Source organism: Molothrus aeneus, chromosome 27 (assembly GCF_037042795.1).
Source record: "Molothrus aeneus isolate 106 chromosome 27, BPBGC_Maene_1.0, whole genome shotgun sequence".
Taxonomy (NCBI): domain Eukaryota; kingdom Metazoa; phylum Chordata; class Aves; order Passeriformes; family Icteridae; genus Molothrus; species Molothrus aeneus.
In genome coordinates this window covers 3,937,015-3,959,705 of record NC_089672.1, presented here as the reverse complement: position 1 = coordinate 3,959,705, position 22,691 = coordinate 3,937,015, and the positions used below count along the sequence as shown (strand labels likewise).

The window sequence follows — 22,691 nt, the reverse complement described above, 5'->3', positions numbered from 1 at the left end:
CTGCCGCAGGTAATAGCGAACCTCGGGCTCCGTCAGGCGGCCCCGCGCCCGCAGGATGTCAGCGAGGGACTGCGGACAGAGCGACAGCGGCTGGGGACAGAGCGACAGCGGCTGGGACACTGAGGAGGGACTGGGGACAATGAAAGGGGACAGGGGACGGAGTGACAGGGACTGGGGATGGAGTGACAGGGACAGAGCAAGGGGGGCTTGGGGACAGAGCAAGCCACCAGCAAGCTCTGCTGACGCCCCAGCCTGAGAGGGCTCAGTTTTGGTGTTCAGGGGCTCAGTTTTGGAGTGTAGGGACTCAGTTTTGAGGTGCAGAATTTCAGGGTTCAAGGGCTCGGTTTCAGGGTTCAAGGGCTCAGTTTCGGGGTTCAGGAGCCCGGTTTCGGGGTGCAGGTCTCACCCCCCGGCTGCAGAGCTCCAGCAGCAGGTAGAGGTGCCCGCGGTCGGCGAAGTGCCCGTGCAGGCGCACGATGTGCGGGTGGCGCAGGCGACACTGCAGCTCCCGCTCCCGCTCCACCTGCACCGACAGCAGCCCGGCAGCCCCGGGGGGACCCTCAGGGATCCTCGGGGACCCTCGGGGAGCGGGGACCCCCCGGCACGCAGCCCACGGGGACGGGAACCCACCCAGACACCCGGAGAGGGGCACGGGGAGGGCTGTGCGGGGACCCCCCGGGCACGGTCCCCTCGGACTCACCCTGTCCCCGATGCCCGCGGCTGCCAGCCGGGCTCTCGGGATCACCTTCGCCGCGTAGCGCCGGCCGCTGGTCACCTCTGTCACCTGGTAGCAGCGGCCGAAGGTGCCCTGCGAGCGACCCCGTGGGAAGGGGCAGCGGGGTTTGGGGTGCCCACCCAGGTGTGGGGCAAGGAGCCCCGGGGAGCGGAGCTGCTGGGACTCAGTCCCGTGCCTCAGTTTCCCCTTCCCTGGAGAGGATGGGGTGGGTCCCCCTTGGATCGGGACCCTCGGGGGGTGCGGGTGTGTGACCCCCCCCGGGTGCCCAGCGGGGAGGGGGCGCTGGGGGCAGTTCAGGGGGGGCAGTTCAGGGCATTTACCTCTCCCAGGAGCCGTCCCCGCTTGTAGAGCGTCCCGGTGCCCTCGTCCCGGAGGTACCAGCCTGGGGGGGGCTCAGCCCCGGCGCTCCCCGGGACCATCCTGCCCGTTCTGCTCTGGACACCCCAAGGGACACCCGCACCCCGACGCTGTAACCCCTTCAGCTCCGGCTGCGGGTGTCCACGGCGCCCAGGGGTGCTGGTGCCCCCCCGCCGCCAACACCCACCGCTCTGGCCCCCCGAGCCCCCTCAGAAGACCCCGGTCACAAAGCGGAGACCCCTGCGGGGGTCCCGGCCCTCGGGGATGCCCAGCACCGGCGGGTCCCGGATCGGGATCCGACCGCGCAGGGAGGTCCTGGTGCCTCTTTCCCTCCGCCGCTGGGGCTGAGGGGGTCCCGGGGGGGCGCTGATGTTGTTTTACAGCACCCGGGAGGCCACCAGCCCCCCCCCGACCGCCGGAGCTCCGGGCCCCCAAGGGTTAACGGGCGGCCGGGGAGGGCTGGGCGCACCTTTGGGGCTGGATATTAATAACGCGGCGGGGAGGGACGGGAGGCGAACGGGGAGGGTGTGTGTGTGTGGCGGGGGGGGGGAAGCCTCGCCCGGCCCCCCCGGAGCTGCGCAGGCGATGCCCGCTGGCCCCGGGTCCCCCCCGCTCCCCGCCGCCGGGACGCCGAGCCGGGACGGAGCCGCCGGGACGCGGCGGACGAGGGGCGGCATGGCCGGGGGGGGCCGTGGCGGCGGCTCGGACCCCCGCGGGGGACCCCACGCTGCCGGGTAAGCTCCTGATTTCTGCTTTAACCCTCGCGGACCCCCCCGCCCCGCGACTCCGCGCCCCTCCCGGAGCTCCTGCGGGGAAACTGAGGCACGCGGTGCCCCCCGCGCTGCCAGCGGGGTTTGGGCATCACCCACCGGGCATCGCCCGAGCCTCAGCGGGGTCGGACGCTGCCGGAGCGGCGGCAGCTGCTCCCCCCCGGCCCTTCCCCTGTTCTGCTGGGGGGACCCAGAGCCGGGGGCTGCCGGTGGCCACCCCCGGTCGCTGTGGGAGCTGCGCGGAGGGACGGAACCGGCCCGGCCGGGGGATTCCCCGACACGGGGATGAGACTCCGGGACCCCCGCACCCCCCGCACCCTTCCGGCACCTCCCTCAGCCCCGGGCTGGGCGCTCTGGGTGCTGCAGGATCGGGCGCTGTGGGGCGCGGGGGCCTCCCGCTGCCCCCCACCCTGCTCGCCCCACGGCGGGGCCGGATCCGGATCGGGGAGCGACGCGGGAGCCCCGGCGTGCAGGTCTGGTCCTGCCCCGGCAGGCAGCGATCCCGGCCCGGCGCCCGCCGCGGGGCCCTGGGGGCGGCGGGGCCGTCGCCCGTCCCGGGGCTGCGTGGGCACGTGTGGGGGACACCGTGTGTCACCGCCGACCCTGTGTCACCACCCCGTGTCACCCACCCCGCGTCACCACCCAGCATCACCCACTGCGTGTCCCCCACCCGCCTGCCCCCGCGGGTGGCACCAGACCCCACATCCCCTCCCTGGGGACCCCCGCGCTGGGTCTGGGCTTGGCCCCCTCACCCCCATCCCCCTGGCTGGGGTCCCCGGTGGGGGGGGCTCGGTGGTGGCCCCGCCTCGGTGGCGATGCTGGGCTGGGGGACAGCTCGGTGTCCCCCCCCTGTCGCGGGGCTCAGGGCTCTCTGCTCCGCAGGTCCTGGCGGCTGCTGCTGCTGGCCTGGCTCAGCCTGGTGGGCACGGCGCAGGTGAGGGGGCTGGGGGGCACCTGGGGGGAGGAATGGGGCACCCCCGGGCTCCTTCACCCCACCCCCAGCGCTGACCATCACCTTCCTCACGCAGGACCCAGCCCTGGGGACACTAGTGAGGGTCCCCGAGCCCCCAGCCCCTGCTCGGCCCCGGGGGACCTGGGGGTCCTGGGGACCCTGGAGCTCCTGCTCCAGCTCCTGTGGGGACGGCGTCGCCCTGCGCAGCCGGCGGTGCCTGCGGTGAGTGGGGGACGGAGCAGCACCAACCACCCCCGGGGTGTCCCCAGCTCCCAAACCCCCCCGGGTGGCACCCAAACCCCACGGCACGGCCTTGCCACCACCCCGGCCCAGTGCCGCCTGGGCAGCGCCATCCCTTTGGTGGCTCGGTGGCATCGTGGCCCTGGAGCTGGGGGGTCCCTGTGGGGGACACGGAGGTGACAATGCCGTCCCTGTGACCGCAGGACCAGCGAGGAGCAGCCGTGCCCGGGGGACTCGCGGCAGTACCGGCTCTGCCAGCTCCAGGTGAGCGCCGCGGCACCGACGGGGCTGTCCCCGGTGCCCATGGCGGCCCCCCCGGCTCCATCCCGGTGCTCCCACAGGGCTGCCCCGCCGGCTCCGTGCCCTTCCGGGCCATGCAGTGCTCGCTGTACGACAACCGGCCCGTGCTGGGCACCTCCGCCCGCTACCGCTGGGTGCCCTTCCACGGAGGTGAGTCCCGCCGTGCTGACGGCATCACCGGCGGCTCACGGCCGTCCCCGGCATCACCCCAATGCCTTCCCCCCGTGCTCTGGCAGCCCCCAACCTCTGCGACCTCAACTGCCTGGCCGAGGGACACAATTTCTACTACAGCTTCGGCCGGGTGCTGGACGGGACCCGCTGCAGCCCCGGCTCCCCGGACCTGTGCGTCGGCGGGCGCTGCCTGGTGGGTGTGAAGGGGACTGGGGACCCCCCAGGGCCGAGCCCCCGTGCTGAGGGGGTGTCTGGGCTCCCCACAGAGCGTGGGCTGTGACGGGATCCTGGGCTCGGGCCCCGACGCCTGCGGGCACTGCGGCAGCGGCCACGGCTCGTGCGTGCTCGTGCACCGGCTGTTCCAGGGCTCCGACCCCTCCTCCGGTGAATGAACCATTGCCCCGGCCCCCTCCATGGGTGAATGCTTTGGCTCTTGGCTCCCCTGTCCTCCTGTCCCCACCCCATCCCCAAGGCATGGCCTGGGTGCCCTTTGTCCCATCCCCTGTCCCCCATCCCGAGGGTCTCTGGTCCCTTCACTTGGGGGGTTAACTCATTGCAGAGGGGTCACTCCTGGTGTGTGGGGGGGTCTGTGGTGTCCCCAGGGGTGTCCAGGGCTACTGGGGGCACTCAGAGTCCCTGTGCCCACGTGTCCCTGCTGTCCCTGCACGTGGGGCCCAGCTGGGTCAACGCCCCAGCCCCGGGTCCCCTCTGTGCCCGTCCCCTCCCTCTCTGTCCCCCCGTGGTGCCCCCTGGGCCCTGCCCAGGCTCTGCCCTGACTCTGCCCCCCCTCCATTCCCCCCCAGGATATTTGGGATATGTGAATGTGACCAAGATCCCGGCAGGGGCCACCCACATCAAGGTGACGGACAAGAGCCGCAACTACCTGGGTAGGACCTGAACTGCCTCCCTCCCAGTCCCTCCCAGTCCCTCCCAGTTGGCCCAGGCTGGTGCCAGCTGTGTGTGCGGGCAGGCCAGGGCAAGGCAGGGGTGGCCGTGTCACGCCGTGCTGCCCCATGTTTGTCCCGTGTTTGTCCCTTGTCGTGCCGTGCCGCTCCCTCCCTCGGATGCTGTTTTGAGCATCGCGGGGTCACTGAACTCCCAAGCGCTCGGGGCAATTTTCCAGAGGCCGCGGCCGCGTTTTGGGAAGGGCTGAGCTGGAGCGGGGCCAGAGCGGCCACGGCAGCACCGGTACAGGGACCTCCATCCCCACCCCCGTCCCCTTTCCCATGCAGCTGGAGCCCCTTCCCCCATCCCGGCCGGGCTTTGGGGGCTCGGGGCTGGTTTTGCACACCAGGCTTTGGCTGCGGCTCGGGCTCCGAGCCAAGATCCGACAGGAACGCGAATTCCCGGAGCCCCGAGCGCGGCTCCCCGGCCCACGCTGCCCTCCCGCGCCGGGAGAGGCCTCCGGAGGGGACCGGGCCGGGGGTCCCGGGGGCCGTGCGGGGCTCGGTTTACCGGAGCCGCTCCGTCCCGCAGCGCTGATGGCGAGTGACGGGCGCTACGTCCTCAACGGCGACTGGGCCATCGCCTGGCCGGGGCCCTACGAGGCCGCCGGGACCCTCCTGACCTACAGCCGGGCCCCCGACGGCACCGAGAGCCTGGAGGCGCCCGGACCCACCCACGAGGACCTGCACGTGATGGTGAGGACAGGGGGACACGGCTCCGGGGACGGCCACTCCCGCTGCCACCGCCCCTCCCAGCCCCGCTGGTGTCCCCCCCTCCAGGTGCTGCTGCAGGAGCCCAACCCCGGCATCGAGTACCAGTTCTGGCTGCCCCGCGGGCACCCCCAGCTCGGCCGCGGGGACACGAGCCCCCTGCGGCAGCCCCAGCCCCGGGGCGCCGGCAGCCCCCCGCCCCCGGAGCCCCCGGAGCCCCCGCTCAGCCCGGCCCCCGCTCCGCCCCCGCGGCCCCGGGGCTTGGCCACGGAGCCACCGCCGAGGAGCCCCCCTGACCGCAGCCAGGACGGGGCTGCCGCAGGTACATCCTCGGGGAGGGCCCCCCGGGCCCCTGCTGGGAGAATCCTGGGCTGCCCAGGTGGGGGGATAAGATGGGGACCCTAAAAAGGACCCTAAAAACCCTCGCCAGGGCTCTCAGGAGCCCCGTGTCACCCTCTCTGGGGTCTGGATCCTCAAGGAGGGGGTCCAAGGTCTGGAGCCTCCTCTCCCAAGGTTGTGTGAGGGGGATTTTGGGGGTCAGGAGTCCCCTCTGCCCCTAAATTGCTGCAGCTTTATCCCCGCAGGGCGCTGCGGGAAGTGCCGCCCGCCCAAGGGGCGCTCCCAGCGCATCCGGCACTTCTGCCAGAGCGACTTCGGTGAGAGCCGGGCCGGGAGGGGCTCGGGAGGGTCTCAGGGGCGGGACAGGGCCGAGGACATCGCCAGGGACAGGGCCGAGGACATCACCAGGGACAGCGCCAGGAGCGGGAAGGAGCTCAGGGTGATACTGGGTGCGGTGCTGGGGACGGGAATGTGCTCAGGGTGATGCCAGAGGCAATGCAGGGATGGAAAGGGACTCAGAGCCATGCCAGGGATGATGAGAGGAATGGGAAGGGGCTTGGGGCGATGCCAGGGATGGGAAGGGGCTTTGAGTGCTGCTGGGACAGGAAGGAGCTCGGGCTGCTGCCGGTGACACGAAGGGGCTCAGGGTGAGGCTGGGGATGGGCAGAGACTTGGGGTGATGCCAGAGGTGATGCCGCGGGTGGGAAAGGGCTCAGGGTGATGCCAAGGGCAGGAAAGGGCTCAGGGTGATGCCAGGGGCAGGAAAGGGCTCAGGGTGATGCCAGGAGCAGGAAAGGGCTCAGGGTGATGCCAGGGGCAGGAAAGGGCTCAGGGTGATGCCAGGGGCGGGAAAGGGCTCAGGGTGATGCCAGGGGCAGGAAGGCGCTCAGGACGCCCCATCCTCCCCCCGCAGTGTTCCACGGGCGGATCCTGGCGCGGCGAGTGGTGGGGCGGGAGACGCGCTACGAGGTGGCGGTGGAGGCGCGGTACCGGCAGCGCTTCCCGCTGGTGTCCCGGGAGTACCTGTGGGTGCCCAACACCTGCGGGTGTCCCCCGCTGCTCGAGGGCGGCGAGTACCTGCTGATGGCGCGGCGCCACGTGAACCACGAGCACACCCTGAACCGCATCCTGCTGCAGCACGACGGCTACGCCCGGCCCTGGACGCCCCGCGAGGCCCGGCTGGTGCGGGGGGCGGCCCAGCACTGCCCCCACCCCCGGCCGCCCTGAGCCCTTCCCCGCTGGCACCCCCAGGGCGAACCGGGTGCTCGCACCGGGCACCGAACCCTTCCCGTGCCCCCTCCCTGCAATGGGCCCCCACCCATCTCGCCGTCCTTGGGGTCCAGGTGGCAGCGGGGGGGTGGAGGGGGGTGGTAATTTATTATTTTTGCAGAAAATAAATTGTTTATCCCCTCGCTCGCCGCGTGTCCCTTCCTGGCTGGAGACGGCCCAGGGGCTCCTCCCTTTTCTGGGGGGTTCCCTCTGTGTCCCCATGAGCAGGGTGTCCCCTCCGTGTCCCTCCACTTCAGGGGGTCCCCTCTGTGTCCCCATGAGCAGGGGGGCTCCTCTGTGCCTTCGGGGGGTCCCCTGTGTGTCCCCACGAGCAGGGGTCGCTCTGTGTCCCCGCGCTGAGCCCCAGGAGCGGTTCCCACCCCGCGCCGTGTCCCCGTGTCCATGGCCCCGTGCCAGGCTCTGCCTGCCGGGGTCGGGGCCCTCTCGCTTATCTCCCTTCCGCCGGAGCCCAGCGTGTCCCCCCCGTGCCGGAGTCCCCCCCTGGCCGTAACCCAACCCTGGGGCTGCTGGCGGCCACCGCGGGGCCCCTATGGGGACAGGATGTGACCGGGGGGGGGGGGGGGGGGGGCACTTTGCCCGCTCGGGGGTCTCTGAGGGTGGGCTTGGAGCTGGTGCCAGGGAAGCTGAGACCTCGCAGCTCGTGTGGCTGGGGACTGTCCCCAAACCCGGTGCCCCGAGTGGCGCTGCCAGCCCAGGAGGGTCCTTGGCACATCGGGTGACGCCACCGCGAGCCAGAAATGAGCCCCGGGAGCAGCTGCGGAGCCCAGAGCTGAGCCCAGCTAGTGCCGGTAAAATCTGAGTGATTCCAGGTGCTCCGGGGTGATTTGGGCTGCAAAGGTGCCTCCACCCTATAAAAATGCTCCCTCCCACACCTGCCCCACAGTTAATTTGGGGTTGCTGAGGAGGGTGGGGGTGTCCCTGGCAGGGTCCCAGCCATGGCGGGTTTGGGGGCCACCCCACGCACGAAGAAACCCCCGAGGGAGGACCAGGGCCTCTCCACCCCGAGGGCTGCGGTTCGTGCTCGGGCCGAGAGCCGGCACAGAGAGGGGGAGCGCGTCCCGCGGGGGTGGGCGCGGGTCCCCAGCTCCCCCAGCACGCCCGGCAAGGGGCGCCTGGTCCGGCGGGGACCCGAGGGGAGTCCCGGGACCGCCCCGCCCGGCCCCGGGGGAAGCGGTGAGCGCGTCCGTGCCCGCGGGAATCCCGGCACAGGGAAATCCCTGCGCGGGGCACGGGGAAATCCCTGCGCGGGGCGCGGGGGCTGCCCTGGATGTGCTGACGGGACCCCCCTGCCCCACAGACCCTGCGGGACCCCCAGAACCGCCCAGCCCCGGGGGCTCCTATTTCTCGGGGCTCCCCGAGCTGGAGCATCAGGACCCTGCTGGCCTTGTGGCCCCCAGCCTGTGAGTGTGAGGGAGGTCCCCATAGCCCCCCCAAATGTGGGGGGGTCCAACAACCCCCCCCCAGCAGCGCTGACCCTCTGCCTTCCCCCTCCAGGCCGAGCCCTGGGGCCCTGACCCCTGCGAGGGCACGGAGGGTGCGGAGGAAGCTGCAGCACACCCTGGTCCTGGAGCTGGTGAGCTGGGGGGGGTCTGAGGGGGCTCTACAGGGGCTGGGGCTGACCCTGACCCTGCTCCCGACCCTGACCCTGCTCCCTGTGCCCAGGATGGGACCCTGCTCTACTCCTCCCTGCTCGCCCACGGGCAGAAGGATGTCACGGCCACCTTCACCACGGACTTCCAGGCGAGTTCCTACAAGGTAAGTGTTGAGCTGGGGGGGCCTGGGGAGCTGTGATTTGGGGCCGTGGGTGAGGTGGCTCTTCACTGCCACCCCGTGTGGCCTCTGTGCCAATGCCCCTCGTAGCTCAAGGGGAAGGGGCTCTGAAATCCCGTGGGTGAGGGGTGAGGGGTCCTGCTGAGGACACTGAACCCCCCTTGGGGCTCCCCTTGTTGTCGGGATGGGGGTGCTGGAGGTTTTCCAAGATGCTGTTCCCTCCCAGGTCCATGTGAAGCTGCGTCCACACGTGCAGGAGTTCTTGGAGAGCCTTTCCAAGACCTACGAGGTACCCAGAGCCCCTGGGCTCTGTGGGGTGACCCCTGGGAGGTTGGGGGAACTCGAGCAGTCCATGCAGGGACCTTCACCCTCTCTCTGCCAGATCTTCATCTACACCACCGCCAAGAAGGACTATGCCAAGAAGCTCCTGGAGGTGCTGGACCCCAAGAAGAAGCTGATCAGGTGATGGTGCTGGCAGTGCCCTGCTGGGCACCCCCTGTGTGCCAGGGCAGGCTCCCCACGGCTCTGTCTCTCTGCCAGGCTCTGCCTCTCCCAGCAGGATTGTGTCTGCTCCCAGGGCTGCTACTGGAAGGACCTGACCCAGCTGGGCAGGGACCTGGCCAGGACGGTGGCCCTGGACCACACCATGCAGGGCTTCCCTGCCCAGGTAGGGCAGCGCCGCCCCCGGGGGGGATTCCCGTGTCCCGGTCCCCAGGAGCTGAGCAGGATCCAACCATTCCCTGTCCCCCCCTCCCAGGCTGCCAACTGGATCCAGGTGCCACCATGGTCTGGGGACCCTGAGGATGAGGAGCTGCTGCGCCTCATCCCGGTGCTGGAGGAGCTGGGACATGCGGTAGGATGTGGGGATGGGAAAGGGACAGGAAAGGGGACATGGGGATGGGGACTGGAAAGGGATATGGGGATGGGGACAGGAAAGGGGACATGGGATAGGGGATGCGGGGATGGGGACAGGAAGGAGATGTGAGAATGGGGATAGGGGCATGGGGACAGGAAGGGGACAGGTGCTCTGGCACAGCCTGTCCTACCCCGTCTATCTCTCCCTGTGCAGGAGGACGTGCGCCCTGAGATCCAGCGGCGATTCCAGCCCCACCAGCTGCCCACTGAGGGTTAGGCCAGTCTGGAGGAGCAGGATGGGGAACATCTCTAGGAGAGGCCTGGAGAAGCTGTGCTTGAAAGCATCCAACACCTCATCCTACAGACCTGGGCTGGGTGGCTGTGTCAGGACTCTCCTTTGGTGCTTGCAGGGGTCCCAGCCCATCCCTGGGGGCTGGGGGTGCCCTTGAGGAGAGCCCCTGCCTTTGGAGACAAACTCCATCCTGCCTGCCTGCTCTGGAAGGTCCAGCCAAGGTTTTCACGGGTCATTACAAGCTTGGAGAAAGGTCTGGCTCTGCCCTTGACTCCCAAAACTCTTCAGCTGAGCAAACACACAGTGCTGGGGAAGGGGGGGACACAAACCACCTCCCCAGTGTCCTGGGGCAGTCCAGGGTGCTGGCACGGGGCCTGTGCCCCAGGGAGGGCCCCAGCTGGCAGCTCTCCCTGTGCCATCCGTGCCCGGTGCCATGTGCCAGGGCACAGCTGCCACTGTGCCAGTCCCTGTGGGACAGAGTAGCCGGGGGTGCAGCCACCCTGGGACCCCTTTTTTAAGGCCTAAAGCTGCTGGTGAGCAGGAACTGGGGACTCTGGAGGGGCTCTGGGCTGGACTGGAGGCCTCGGCTGCCTCTGCTGTGCCAGAAGCCACGCGGGTGCAGCTGCTTGGGGACATGTCACAGCTCGTCCCTCTGCGCCTGGGAAAGGGCACAGGGCTCTGGCCCCTCCGGGAATGTCCCTGTCCCCAGGGGTGTGGGAGGAGCCACCACCACTGTCCCCTCGCACAGCTGGGAAGGGGAATCCATCACTGTCCCCTCACAAGCGCTGCTGGGAAGGGCAATCACCCCTGGAGAGGGCAGCTGGAAAGGAAAGGCAACAAATGGTTTATTTGGGAGGGCAGGAATGATCCCTGCCCTGTCCCTGCAGCAACCCAGGCTGCTGTCACACTGTCCTCCTGGCCCGGGGACAGCACAGAGCTCCTTTGCCAGCACGGAGAGCCACCCTGTAGGTGGGGTACAGCACCCCTGCCAGGAGCAGGCTGCTGCAGGCCAGGACAGTGACAACCACGAGGTCCCTGCGCAGCCTCGCCGGGCTGGGGGAGCCCTCTGCGGGCTGCTGGCAGGTGTGGGTGATGTCCTGGAAGGTGTGGCCCGAGGGACAGGACGTGCAGTTGTTGGCCCAGGAGCCCTGGCAGGTGTAGCAGGAGGGGTGGCAGCTGGCACACACGAGGGCAGTGTCCCTGGGGGTGGCCCTGCGGGTCTGGCCGTAGTAGTGTGGGGGGCAGTAGGACAGGCAGAAGCCGTGGTGGACGTACAGGGAGCTGCCACAGTCTGTGGAGAGAGGCTGGGGTGAGGCCCTGGGGACCAGAGCGTTGTCACTGTCCCCCCAAAGCCTCGCTCACCCTCACAGGCTCCCTGCTCGTCCCTCCTGAGGCACTCGTCGGTGGCACTGGCTGCAGAGCGCCTGGCTGGCATGTCCTCATCTGTGCCATGCAGGTGCAGGATGAAGCTGGTCAGCTGGCCTGGGGACAGGAGGGACAGGGGGCTGGAAGCTTTGGGGGACAGGAGGGACATGGGGGATGCCAGATGAGGGGTATGGGGCTGGAAGCTTTGAGGTACAGGGGGCTGCCAGGTGAGGGATATGGGGTTGGAAGCTTTGGGGTTGTGTCCTGCTCCTGGCCCTGTGCTGCCCAGGGAGATCCTCAAAGCCAACACAGGAAGGCTCATGGCCAGGAAGGAGAAGCCAACAAATTTCCTATCCAAGGTGGGGAAGGAAGAATGACCAAGCAGAGGGTGACTCCGGTAAAAATGGGGCATCCACCTGTGTTCTCAGCATCACCCCTGTTCTCCAGCTGGAGGGTCCAGATCCCTTTGGGATTCTCGTCCCAGAAGTGCGTGGACATGAAGGTCCAGTCCTGGTAGCCGTCCTGGCTGGTGTCATAGGGGCTGGAGGAGGAGAGCAGAGCTGGGAGTGCCAGCCCAGGGCCCTGCAGGGGCAGGGTGTGACCTGAAGGGTCACCCTGTGCTCGCTCTGAGGGGGCACTCCCAGGGTCCAGAGGAGTTTTGGGCCCTTTTTGGGAGTCTCCAGGCCCTGGGGTGGCCATGGGAGCCCCGGTGCTCCCTCTGTCCTTACCGCACTGTCACCAGCGTGGATGTGGTCCCCATGGGGCTGCTCAGAGCCACCACCAGGTCCCCCCTGCGGCTGTAGCTCAGGGACAGCTGCACCTGGACATGCTCCAGGGAGCGGATGCTCTTGGAGCAGGAGGAGGCATCCGCGGAGATGACGAGCCTGGAGCCGATGTCCCTGCCCAAGGCCAAGCTGCAGGTGAGGACCTTCCCTCCCCTGTGGCCTCCAAGCACAGCAGACCCACTCTTTGGGTCCCTGTGCCTGTGGGAGGCTGGACCTGGGGTCACTGTCCCTTACCTGGGGACCTGGACAGCCTGGACTGAACACTTCTCCTGGGGCCGGGTCCCTGTCCATGTGGTGGCCTCCTGCACCAGCAGCCCCGCATCCAGCAGCCCATAGCCGTAGTAGTGGCTCACTGGGACACAGGTGACACCCAGAGAGGGACCTGTGAGCCCCTCGGTGCCACCAGGGGCTGCAGGAAGGTGTTTGAGGGGCTGAGCCCTGCACTCACCCCTGCGCCCGACGCCGTTCTCAGCCCAGTCCTCTGCCTGCAGGTGAGCGGGTTTGGAGGCCCTGATGATCAGGTGCTGCAGGTCACGCCAGGTCAGGGCTGGGCTGGAAGCAAGGAGGATGTGGACAGAGGTCGGGGTTGGTTTTTAAGGGGGAGATTTGGCTCTTCTGGGGTGGGTAGAGCAATTATCTGGGCCCAAGCTGATCCCCCCACGGCCTCCTTCAGTGCCAAAATGGGAGAGCAAAGAGCTCCAGAGGACAGCCCTGCTGCTGTCCCATGGCCCTGGGGCAAGGCCACAACTCTGCACCCCAACCTTCCTGCTGCCCCTCCCCTTTCTCTTCCCTGCTTGGGCACCAGCTCTCCCTGGGCAGTGTCCCTGTGTCACCTACTTGGCCTCCAGTGCCAGGGCCACCATGCCCGCGGCCAGCGGGGCCGAGGCCGAGGTGCCCGTGTGTTTGTCTGTGCAGCGGTGGTGCAGGTCAGTGGTCACCTGGGGGGACACAGGGGTGTTGGGGAAGATGAAACAGGAAAGCCTTATAAATATGATTGTCTGGCAAAAGATTTTGAGAATATAGGAACTATAAGTGAGATTGAAATGAAAGCAAGCTTTAAGATCCCTTAGTTACTGAACAATGGGAAAACAATGGTGTGGCTGGCTGAAAGTAATCCTCTTTTGATGGAACAACAGCCTCTGCCTGCAGACAGCTCCAAGGCTCAGAGCAGACCCTGCCAGCCTGGCAGAAGGGGCCCAAAGAGGAGTTTTTAGGGTTTAAAATGTAACACAGTATGGTAATGTAATGATTCTTATAGGCTGTATGGAAATGCTATAGAATTTGTATCTTGTACTAGATTGGTTAGTGAGAATCAGAATATTCAACACAGAAGAAGATTTATGGTATTGTAACAGGAACCTCACTCTGCTACCCCTCTTTCTTTACTCTCCTACCCTCTCACCCTCTCTACCCCTCCCTTCTCTCAGTCCTGCTCCAGCTGTGCCTGGCAGTTCCCAGCAGGGCCCTGCACCCAGGCCCTTTGCAATGAACCCCAAGTTCCTGACCTGGCTGCAGAGATCTCTCGTCTCCATCCGTCCCAACCATCCTACCCCCTGATACTCCTACAGAGGGGTCTCAGGACTGCTCCCAAAAAAGCTCCCCGGGGTTGGGTACTTTCAGTAAATTCTCCTTTCAGATCCCTTTGAGCTTTTGGGGCTCTACACACACACCCAGCTAAGGCAGGCTGGGACCAGCCCAGCCCGTGCTGGGGTCTGTGTCAGCCCCGGAGCTGCTGCTCTGGCAGAGCTGCTGTGACACTCACAATCTGCACCTTGCTGGTGGTCCTGCTGCTGTAGGTGGTGGTGAGGATGGCAGGGCAGCTCTCGCTGTAGAGGGGCCGGTGCCCGTCCCCCAGCACACTGCCCACCGACACCGTGTAGATGCTGTTGGTGTACCCGTCGCAGTTGCAGTTGTCATAGTTGGTGCCACCGTTGCCTGAGGCCCAGATGAAGATGGAGCCAAGCCCACCCCGTCCCTGTTGAAGAGCAGAATGGGGTGAGCAGGGTGTCCTTGTGTCCCTTGTGTCCCCGAGGCCAGGGCTGGGCTTACTTGGACAACTCCTTTGTGGAAAGCAGCTGCAGCCAGGACTCCAGGACCGTCCACTGTCCTGCCATCATCCTCGGGGCCCCAGCTGGCGCTGTAGATGTGGATGTACTGGGGCTGCAGGCTCAGGGCCTGGGCCTCCACTATGTCCATGATGGAGCCGTCCAGCATCCTCACACCTGAGGGCAGGCACCGAGCAGCCGTGGCCGAGGGGCGGCAGCACCCGGGAGGTGGCTCCGAGGGGACAGGAGCCACACATGTGCCACACCGAGGGCAGGGCCTGGGGACACCTTGCCAGGTCCCCCCAGAGCTTCCAGCAGCTTTCACATGCCCCTGCCCTAAGGAGATCAGCCCCCCACAGGTCTGTGCCCTGCCATGAGCCACTTCCCAAAGCTCCTTGTTAAGCCTTTTGTAATTAAGCCCAGGGAGCTTTTAACCCCCTTTGCCACCCTCACTTCCACAGTGGAGCCTGAGCCTGCCCTGCTGGGTGCTGGGCTGAGCATCCAACCCCTGGGAGCACCCAGGGGCAGCACCCACCCTGCCACCCCTGTAAAGCCCAGAGCATCCCCAGGTGGGGCAGCACCCACCCTGCCACCCCTGTAAAGCCCAGAGCATCCCCAAATGGGCTCCTGCATCCCCACAGGGTACTGGAGCTCATTTCCATCTTCCCTCCCAGGGCAGCAACCTCTCACCTCCGATTTTAGCGTTGTAGGCGACGCCCGCACCACAGATTCCGTTGTTGGCCACAGCTGCCACTTCCCCTGCACAGCGTGTCCCGTGCCTGGGGGGACAGAGTGACCCTGTGAGGGGTGGGGAGGCCTGGGACAGCCCCCCCAGAGCTGCCCCCTGCAGTGTGGGGAGCTGGGTAGAACCCAGGACTCACCAGTTCTTGTCGCTGTCGCTGTATCGGGGCTGGGGATCGGGGTCGTTGCTGTTGAAGTCGTAACTTGCCAGCGGGTCCTGTTACAGAGGGAGGCAGTGGCGTGTCCCCAAGGGCCCTGGCAGGGCTGTGACAGCTCGGCACAGGCGCCTGGCACTGAGCCTGGTGCTGGCACCGCCTGCCAGCCCTGGGGACAGCGGGGCCCCTTCGTGCCCGGCTGTGCTGGGAGCTGGAGCTGAATCGAGTCCTGAGAGGGAGGGGAGCACCAGGAGGGGCTGAGGGAGCTGGGAAGGGGCTCAGCCTGGAGGAAAGGAGGAGCAGGGGGGACCTTGTGGCTCTGCACAGCTCCTGACAGGAGGGGACGGCCAGGGGAGTCGGGCTGTGCTCCCAGGGGGCAACAGGACAAGAGGGAGCAGCCTCAGGGTGGGCCAGGTGGGGACACCAGCAGGAATTTCCCTGTGGAAAGGGTGCTCAGGGAGCAGCCTCAGGGTGGGACAGGTGGGGACATCAGCAGGAGTTTCCCCATGGAAAGGGTGGTCCAGGGAGGTTTGAAGTCCCCATCCCTGCAAGGGCTGGAGGTGGCACTCGGTGCTCTGGGCTGGTGACAAGGTGGGCACAGGTTGGACTCGATGATCCTGAGTCCCTTTTCCAACCTCAGTGGCTCTGGGTTCTGCACAAGGGGGCGAAAGCAGCACAGCTTTGCTGTTTCCCTGGCAGAGCCCAGCGTGCCCTGTCACCTGAGGGTGACCCTCGCTGGCCACACAGCCCCAGGAGGGCAGCCACAGGAAGGGTTGGTTGTGTTCCACAGCCCCTGAATTTCCTTTCCTTCCCTTCCCCGTGCAGCACAGGAGGCTTTACCAGCTGTACTGGCTTTGCAGCTTGCTGTAATTACACCTATTTGGGGGCTCCAGAGCGTGTACAAGTTCTAACATTTCCTCCGTGTGAGATTGCACTTCAAGAGGCTCCAAACCTTGGATCCAGCCCTGGAGAGGCCCAGCTCCCTCTGCACAGTGCCAGGGTGAAGGAATTGATCCCCTGAGCTCCCCCTGCACAGTGCCAGGGTGAAGGAATTGACCCCCTGAGCTCCCCCTGCACAGTGCCAGGGCTGGGGTGAAGGAATTGACCCCCTGAGCTCTCTCCTCACAGTGCCAGGGCTGGGGTGAAGGCACTGACCCCCTGAGCTCCCTCTGCACAGTGCCAGGGCTGGGGTGAAGGGTTTCCTCCCCCTCCCAGGAGCTCCCTGGACACCCCCATAGTTACATAGTTGGCAGCCAGGTCGGGATGATCCTTCTCCAGCCCATCATCCAGGACAGTCAGCACCACCCCCAGCCCTGTGTAGCCTCTGCTCCAAGCCGTGAGGATGTTCAGGTCGGGGTGGATGTCGTTGTTCTGGAAAAACAGATTAAAAATTTGATTGGCAGCCCAGGGTCACCTCAGAGTCCTGCTGCCTCATCACTGCCGGTGTTAAGAGTGGTTTATGGCCTGAGAAGGGCATTGCCAGTGCTCAGGGAGGGATCCTGCCCCTCTGCTCAGCCCTGCAGGCACTTCTGGGGTGCTGCGCTCTGCTCTGGGCTGCTCAGGACATGGTGTGGGTCCAGTGCAGGGTCACAAAGCTGAGGAAGGGGTTGGAGCATCCTGAGAAAGAAAAGCTGAGGGAGCTGAGGCTGTTCAGCCTTGAGAGGGGCCCTCAGCCCTGGGTGTCCCTGTGTGCTGGGGGGGCTCAGGGCAGGGCCCAGAAATGGCACCACAGGAACAGGCAAGGACTGATCCCAGGAATTCCCCCTGCACAGAAGGAAGAACTTCTTCAGTATGCAGTGAACAGACACCAGAGGGGCTGTGGGCTCTCCCTCACTGGGAATATCCCAGAACAACCCAGAGCAATCCTGTGCCCTCTGGGATGGTGCTCAGCAGGGAGGTGGCACTGGATGCGCCACTGCTCCCCTCCATGCCGTGACTGGGGTGGGGATTAGGAGGGGAAGGAGCCCATTCTCACCATGTACCACTGCTTGGGGAACCAGGGATCCGTGGGCACCACGCCCGCGCCTCTCCTGGAGCGCCTCTTCAGCGTCTGCTGCTCAAACCACAGCACCTGGGCAAGGAGCAGCGCTGTGGGTGCCGGGCAGGGCCTGCCCACAGCTGTGCCCTGGCTCCCCGTGCCCTCCTCTGTCGTGGACATCTTTTCTGAAAAACCCTTTCCTTAGGATTTTTCCTCCTGAGGAGCTGAGAGGCCTCAGGAACAAAATGTAAACCATGGTTATCTGCTGCTGTGGAATGCAACAGGTAGATTTTTGATTAGCCTGTGTTGGTTGTTTCTAATTAATAGCCAATCACAGACCAGCTGGCTCAGACAGAGAGTCTGAGACAGCTGCCTTTGTTATTCTTTGCTATTCTATTCTTAGCTAGCCTTCTAAGGAAATCCTTTCTTCTATTCTTTTAGTATAGTTTTAATGTAATATATATATATATATATATATCATAAAAGAATAAATCAAGCCTGAAACATGGAGTCACATCCTTGTCTCTTCCCTCCACCTGAGACCCCTGTGAACACCATCACGTTCCTCCCTACCTGGGGGTCTCTGGTGAGCTTCATGTGCCACCCCCAGTGCCTGCTCAGGGCTCTCTGCCTGGTGCCGCGGTGGCTGAAGTGATAAAAGGGCTCTCCCTCCATCACCTGCGGGCACAAAGAGATGCTCTGAGCTTTTCCAGGGTGCAGCTGTGGAGGTCAGGATGGTAAATTGAACACTACAGTGCAGGACAAGCAGAAAGTGTCACTTGGGGACAGAATGGAGTCCTGGGGAGGGCTGGGTGCCCTTGGGGGTCCCTCAAGCATACTCAGCCCTGCATGCTCAGAGGTCGCTTGCTCTGAGGGTGGGGGGACGCTGGTAGAGGATTCCCAGATTCCCAGCACGTGTTTGAGGGGAAGTGTTGGATGGGGCTTGGAGCAACCTGGCCTAATGGAAGATATCCCTGCCCATGGGATAAGCGAATGGGACATCCAATGGCCACACAGGGCGGGTATGAGCGAGAAGATCGGGCCAGGGGCACACGGGATGAGCTGGGCCCGCCCAGGCCGCACCTGACCCAGGTAGAGCAGCCCGTGCCGGCGGGCTAAGTCCCGAGCGTCCCGCAGCCCCGCCGCCACCCGCACTGCCCAGCTGCTCAGGTAGACACGCGGGGGCTTGGCGGGGCCCGGAGGGGCGGTGGCGGCCACCACGAGCAGCGCGAACAGCACCGGGAACAGCGACAGCGCCGGGCCGGGCCCGGGCCGAGCCGCCATGAGGCCGCTGCGCGCGTTGCCATGGCAACGGCGTCGGTCCCGCCCCCCGCACGGCCTCGCCTCATTGGCCCGCCTCGATCCCCGCCCCGCCTTCTCATTGGCCACGCCCCTCCGGTTTGCACCGCCCATCTCCCGCTGGCCACGCCCCCCATCCAAGCCGCGCTGACCGGGGCCGGGGTCGGGGTCGGTCCGGGGCCGCTCCAGCTCCCGCATCGCCGCCATGGCCGCCCTGCAGCAGCGCCTGGAGCGCTTCCTCCACAGCCCCGGCCCGATCGGCGACCTGCTGGCTCAGCTGGAAGCCCGCACCGGCGTCCAACGGCTCTACCTGGCCTCAGGTGCGACCGTTACCGCGGGGCCTCCCCGGTTCTCCCGTTGTGTCCCCTTCTCCGCCGTATGGTGGGGCGCTTTGGCGGCTGCTCGCCGTGCTCTGGACTCAGCACGGGGGCACGGGGAGGGCAGGCAGGGCTGCCCTGGTTTGGGGTGCGGAGCGGGGACGGGCTGGGGGTGCCGGGGGTGACATCGCTGTCACCGCACTGCCCTCGCCTTCCGCTGGCACAGAATGCCGAAATCCTAAAGCTCGCAGGGTCCGAGTGTCAGAGGTGTCAGAGAGACCCTTGAGACCCCTGGCCCTGATGGGGGGGGTCCCTGTTCTGGGTGAGCCCCCAGATTGTGGTGGCTCAGATTGGGCACTGGGGATGGGAGCTCGTCCCCGTGTCCCACCATGGGGACCCGGCCTTTAACCGGATCCCTGTTGTTCATTAATGAGGAACCAGCCGGATTCTCCCCGGGGAGAATCCGTGCCACTCTCCCCTGACCCTCGGCCCTGTGCCCTCTCTGCCAACTTGAACTGGCCTCATCCCCGCCCTCCATATCGAGATTTCATATCAAACCTCCCGGGAGGGCTCAGGGCTTCCCTGTTTGCTGTGTCCCTCCAAGCCTTTGGCCTCCAGGTGTGATTTCCTGCCCCTTCACCTGCAGCAGGGCTGGTGTTCCCACTCTGAGGGGAAAGGTGTCCGTGAAGGAGCACGAGCTGCTGTGCAGGTTGTGTTTGGATGTGGTGCCACTTAAGCAAAACAATCCTGGAGATTTGGTCAGGCTCAGCCGTGATGGTAGAACAAGAGTGGACGCACCAAAAAGGGATGGTTACACATTCTGGATCCCTGCCCTGGAACGGAGAAGCTGTTGCTGAACTAAAAATTCCTGATTTCTCCCTCCTATGGCTCTGGAGCAATCCCTAATTTGTGTTTGAACCCGTGGGCTGGGGTTTGGAGCAACCTCTGGGCAGCACCACCTCCAACTTCTCCCCCAGCAAAGCCTCTCCCTGGGCTTTTGCTGTTACATAAATTTCTCTGGGGGTTCAAATCCTGCGAAATCCCTTCTAAGGCTCTTGGGGAATGAAACCCAGCACTGCCTGGACCTGCCTGCCCTCCTTGGAGGGAGGTTTGGGATTGCTCCAAAGCCACGCTGCTCCTGCCCAGGAAAGACCCGGAGCTGTGGGTGCCCGGATCGGGGCCGGAGCTCAGCCCAGGAATGCTGCAGCGTGCAGAGCTGGGATTATCCGCCCTCCAAGCCCGAGCAAGGACTTTAATTCACCCACACAGACAGGTTAATTCCCAGCTTTCTTGCTGCTGCTGGAGGAGTTTGTTCCGGTGCTGGGCTGCACAAATCGCTCCATCTCGAGTGTCCCTGAGGTTTTCCTGCCCTCTCAGCCCTGATGTGAGCGGGTTTCCGCCCCAAAACCTCCCTGTCCCACGTTCCCCAGCCTCCTGCGAGTGTCCCAGCGCTGGGCAAGCTCCACCAAAGGCTGCGGCTCGCATTTAATTAATTGAGCGATCTAATTGAGTGGCAGCAGGGCAGCGGGGTTGGATCGCCGCTCCCAGGGGAGCCAACCCTTCCTGCGCCTGCGGGAGGAGCCGGGAGCGAGATCCGGGAGCGGGGCTCGTCCTTGAGCCGCAGCTCGCTCGGGGAATGCCGAGCGGGGGAGACGAGCGGAGCCTTGACTTTGGACCATGGGCGTGTTGTCAGCGTCTCCGGTTCCTGCCGCCCTGGCCCCGCTCCAGGCGCCGAGAGCGCTGCGAGGTTGGGGTGGTAAAAGTCCCATCCGAGCCAGGGGAGGGGACGGACGGTGACGGGAGCGGGTCACGGGTGCCTCGGGGAGGAGCGGGCTCCGCCACGTGCCCCGCTCCATCGAGCATCTGGATTAACGGGGGGTGGTCGTTACCCCCCGGCACGCCCCCGTTCCCGCTCTGGGACGAGAATCCCGCTCAGGAGACCCAGCGGGGTCTGCCCTGGTGACAGCAGGCTCCAAACTGTCCCCTGTCCCCCGCAGGCTCCGTGACTTTCCTGGGGCTGTACCTCATGTTCGGCTACGGCGCTTCCCTGCTCTGCAACGTCATCGGCTTCGTCTACCCCGCCTACGTCTCGTAAGTACCTGTCCCACACCTGGAGAGCGCTCCCCGCCCTTTGCTGAGGGTTTCCCTGCTCAGTCAAGAGGCAGTGATGGCTGGGAAGCTCTTGGGACCTTCCTGGAAGCGCTGGGAGCGTGCCAGCCCAGTGGACAGGTTCCCTCCGGGGTGTGGAGGGTTTGGGAAGGTGGAGCCCAGCCCAGGGCTGCAGCAACCGTGTTCTTCCTTTTCCTTCCTTTTCCTTCCTTTTCCTTCCTTTTCCTTCCTTTTCCTTCCTTTTCCTTCCTTTTCCTGTCCTTCCTCAGCATCAAAGCCATCGAGAGCAACAGCAAGGAGGATGACACCATGTGGCTCACGTACTGGGTGGTCTACGGCGTCTTCAGCATCGCCGAGTTCTTCTCCGACCTTTTCCTCTACTGGTTCCCCTTCTACTATGCCGGGAAGGTAACGCCGGGCTCCTCCCGTCCCGGGCTCCTCCCATCCCGGGGCTGGACAGGAGGAGCTGGGCTCTGGTGGTCGTGGTGCCCAAAGAGGCTCTCTAGGACAGAGCTGGGCAGAGTTAAAGGAATTAATTAGGGATTTATTAAAAGGCCTTCAAAGGATTCACCTTGGGCAGTGTAAGAGCCCAGCCAAAGCTACACCCAAGCTGGATGGCGTGTCATGAGTTTTCACACTTTTATAAATTTTGGTCCGTTTCCATATTGGGGTTAATTGTCCAATTCCAGCTCCAGGTTGTGCAGTCCCACCCTCCCAGATTGCTCTCCTGTTGTTTCACACTTTTTGGGCCTGAGCTGCAGCGGTGTCCTTGGTTCTGGGGCTGGAAAAGGATTGTTCTGTGTGACTGAGCTGTGAGGAGAGCTGCTAACCCTTTATATGAAGTTCAGAGTTATAAACTAATGCAGAATCTGGAAAATATGAAAGCTAAAACTTAATGCATCAGAGGGGCTGCACCCAGCCCAGATCCTGGGATCTCCAGTGAGCTGGGGGGCCCTGGAGCACTGAGCCCTCCCTATGCCCGCAGTGCCTGTTCCTGGTGTGGTGCATGGCCCCAGTGCCCTGGAACGGCTCCCAGCTCATCTACCACAGCGTCATCCGACCCTTCTTCCTCAAGCACCACCAGGCCGTGGACAACATGATGGGTGACATCGGCACCAAGGCCCTGGACGCGGCCTCCAGTGTCACCCGAGAAGGTGACTCAGCTCCCCCGTCCCTCCACCTGCTCCGTGTCCAGGTTTTCCCAGCTCAGGGGCGCGGGCAGCTCGTTAATTACCGGCGGGTGATTATTTCTCGGTGCCCACGGACACCGTGACAGGAGCCCCGGGGGTCACTGTCCCCTCTCTAACCTCTCTCTCCTCTCTGCGCTGCACGGTCCAGTCCTGCACACTCTGGCCAAGAGCAGAGCCCGGCTGGCGGCCGGGGTGGCCCCGCAGCCCAGCCTGCCCGTATGTACCGAGCCGCGGGGGCCGGCCTGTGCCCCGTGTCCGCCGCGGCGCCGCCCAAACCGCTCTGCTCCCGCAGCACCGGCGCGGCTCCCGCACCACCGGCCCTTTCTCCCGGGGCGTGGGTAGAGCAGGCGCTTCTCTCCCGCTTCTCCGTAGCCAGACCCCATCCGTGTGTCCATCCGTGTGTCCATCCGTGTGTCCACCCCTGTGCCCATCCCTGTGCCCCTCAGCGCTGCTGCCGAGCTGGGGCTCCCCTCCGGAGCCCCCCGGGGCTGTGACCGCCGTGCTCAGCGGGACCGGGAGGGAGCGGGACGGTGACGCGGGGCCGGGCCGGGCAGTGCCCCGGGGCACCGGCCACTGCCCCGGGAACGGGCACTAACGGCATCCGTGTCTCCGCAGGCGTCAGAGCATCCCTGAACCTGGCAGAGTTCGTGGAGAAGGTGAAGTAAGAGGGGCACCGGAGCCACTGGTACCGGCACCACAACCCCGGTACTGGGACCAGTACCGGCACCACGCTCCCAGTACTGGTACTGGCAACCCCCGTTCTGGCACCGAAGTCCCTCGTACAGACGCCGGTACCGGCACCGTGCTCCCAGTACCGGCACCGTGGCCCTGCTAACGGTACCGGCCAGCCCGGGCCGTTCCCGCCGGGGATCCCGAGTTTCTGCAGCCCGAGTGTGTTGTACCCCAGCCCCCCAATAAACCCCGGTGCCCCCCGAGCGCCGCTCCCGTCCCGCGTGTTCCGCGACGCCGCGCGGCGCCTT

The 22,691-nt window shown here is 65.7% G+C and overlaps 3 protein-coding genes across 4 annotated transcripts; 2 read left to right on the top strand and 1 right to left on the bottom strand.

Moving 5' to 3' along the window:
• Nucleotides 1-1,768: 1,768 nt before the first annotated feature.
• On the top strand, nucleotides 1,769-6,936 carry ADAMTSL5 (ADAMTS like 5). Its single transcript, XM_066566449.1, has 12 exons — nucleotides 1,769-1,819; nucleotides 2,729-2,797; nucleotides 2,892-3,037; nucleotides 3,259-3,319; nucleotides 3,397-3,505; nucleotides 3,592-3,719; nucleotides 3,793-3,910; nucleotides 4,330-4,413; nucleotides 5,003-5,166; nucleotides 5,251-5,503; nucleotides 5,766-5,837; nucleotides 6,434-6,936. The coding sequence occupies exons 1-12, from the start codon at nucleotides 1,769-1,771 to the stop codon at nucleotides 6,745-6,747; spliced, it is 1,569 nt and encodes a 522-aa protein (XP_066422546.1). The 3' UTR covers nucleotides 6,748-6,936.
• Nucleotides 6,937-10,555: 3,619 nt separating this feature from the next.
• PCSK4 (proprotein convertase subtilisin/kexin type 4) lies at nucleotides 10,556-17,474 on the bottom strand. The gene is made up of 14 exons (XM_066566452.1): nucleotides 17,370-17,474; nucleotides 16,794-16,889; nucleotides 16,061-16,189; nucleotides 14,804-14,880; nucleotides 14,613-14,701; nucleotides 13,927-14,099; nucleotides 13,640-13,852; nucleotides 12,715-12,815; nucleotides 12,326-12,429; nucleotides 12,112-12,229; nucleotides 11,821-11,991; nucleotides 11,509-11,633; nucleotides 11,090-11,209; nucleotides 10,556-11,018 (listed from the first exon to the last, which is right to left on the bottom strand). The coding sequence occupies exons 1-14, from the start codon at nucleotides 17,469-17,471 to the stop codon at nucleotides 10,630-10,632; spliced, it is 2,007 nt and encodes a 668-aa protein (XP_066422549.1). The 5' UTR covers nucleotides 17,472-17,474; the 3' UTR covers nucleotides 10,556-10,629.
• Nucleotides 17,475-18,218: 744 nt separating this feature from the next.
• On the top strand, nucleotides 18,219-22,646 carry REEP6 (receptor accessory protein 6). 2 transcript variants are annotated; one of them, XM_066566487.1, is made up of 5 exons: nucleotides 18,219-18,415; nucleotides 20,410-20,503; nucleotides 20,791-20,929; nucleotides 21,507-21,675; nucleotides 22,327-22,646. In XM_066566487.1, exons 1-5 carry the CDS (start codon nucleotides 18,301-18,303, stop codon nucleotides 22,374-22,376), a joined length of 567 nt encoding a protein of 188 aa, XP_066422584.1. In that variant the 5' UTR covers nucleotides 18,219-18,300; the 3' UTR covers nucleotides 22,377-22,646. The 2 variants fall into 2 exon arrangements, with proteins under 2 accessions (XP_066422584.1, XP_066422585.1); XM_066566488.1 differs by lacking the exon at nucleotides 18,219-18,415 and adding an exon at nucleotides 19,863-20,159.
• The last annotated feature ends 45 nt before the right edge of the window (nucleotides 22,647-22,691 follow it).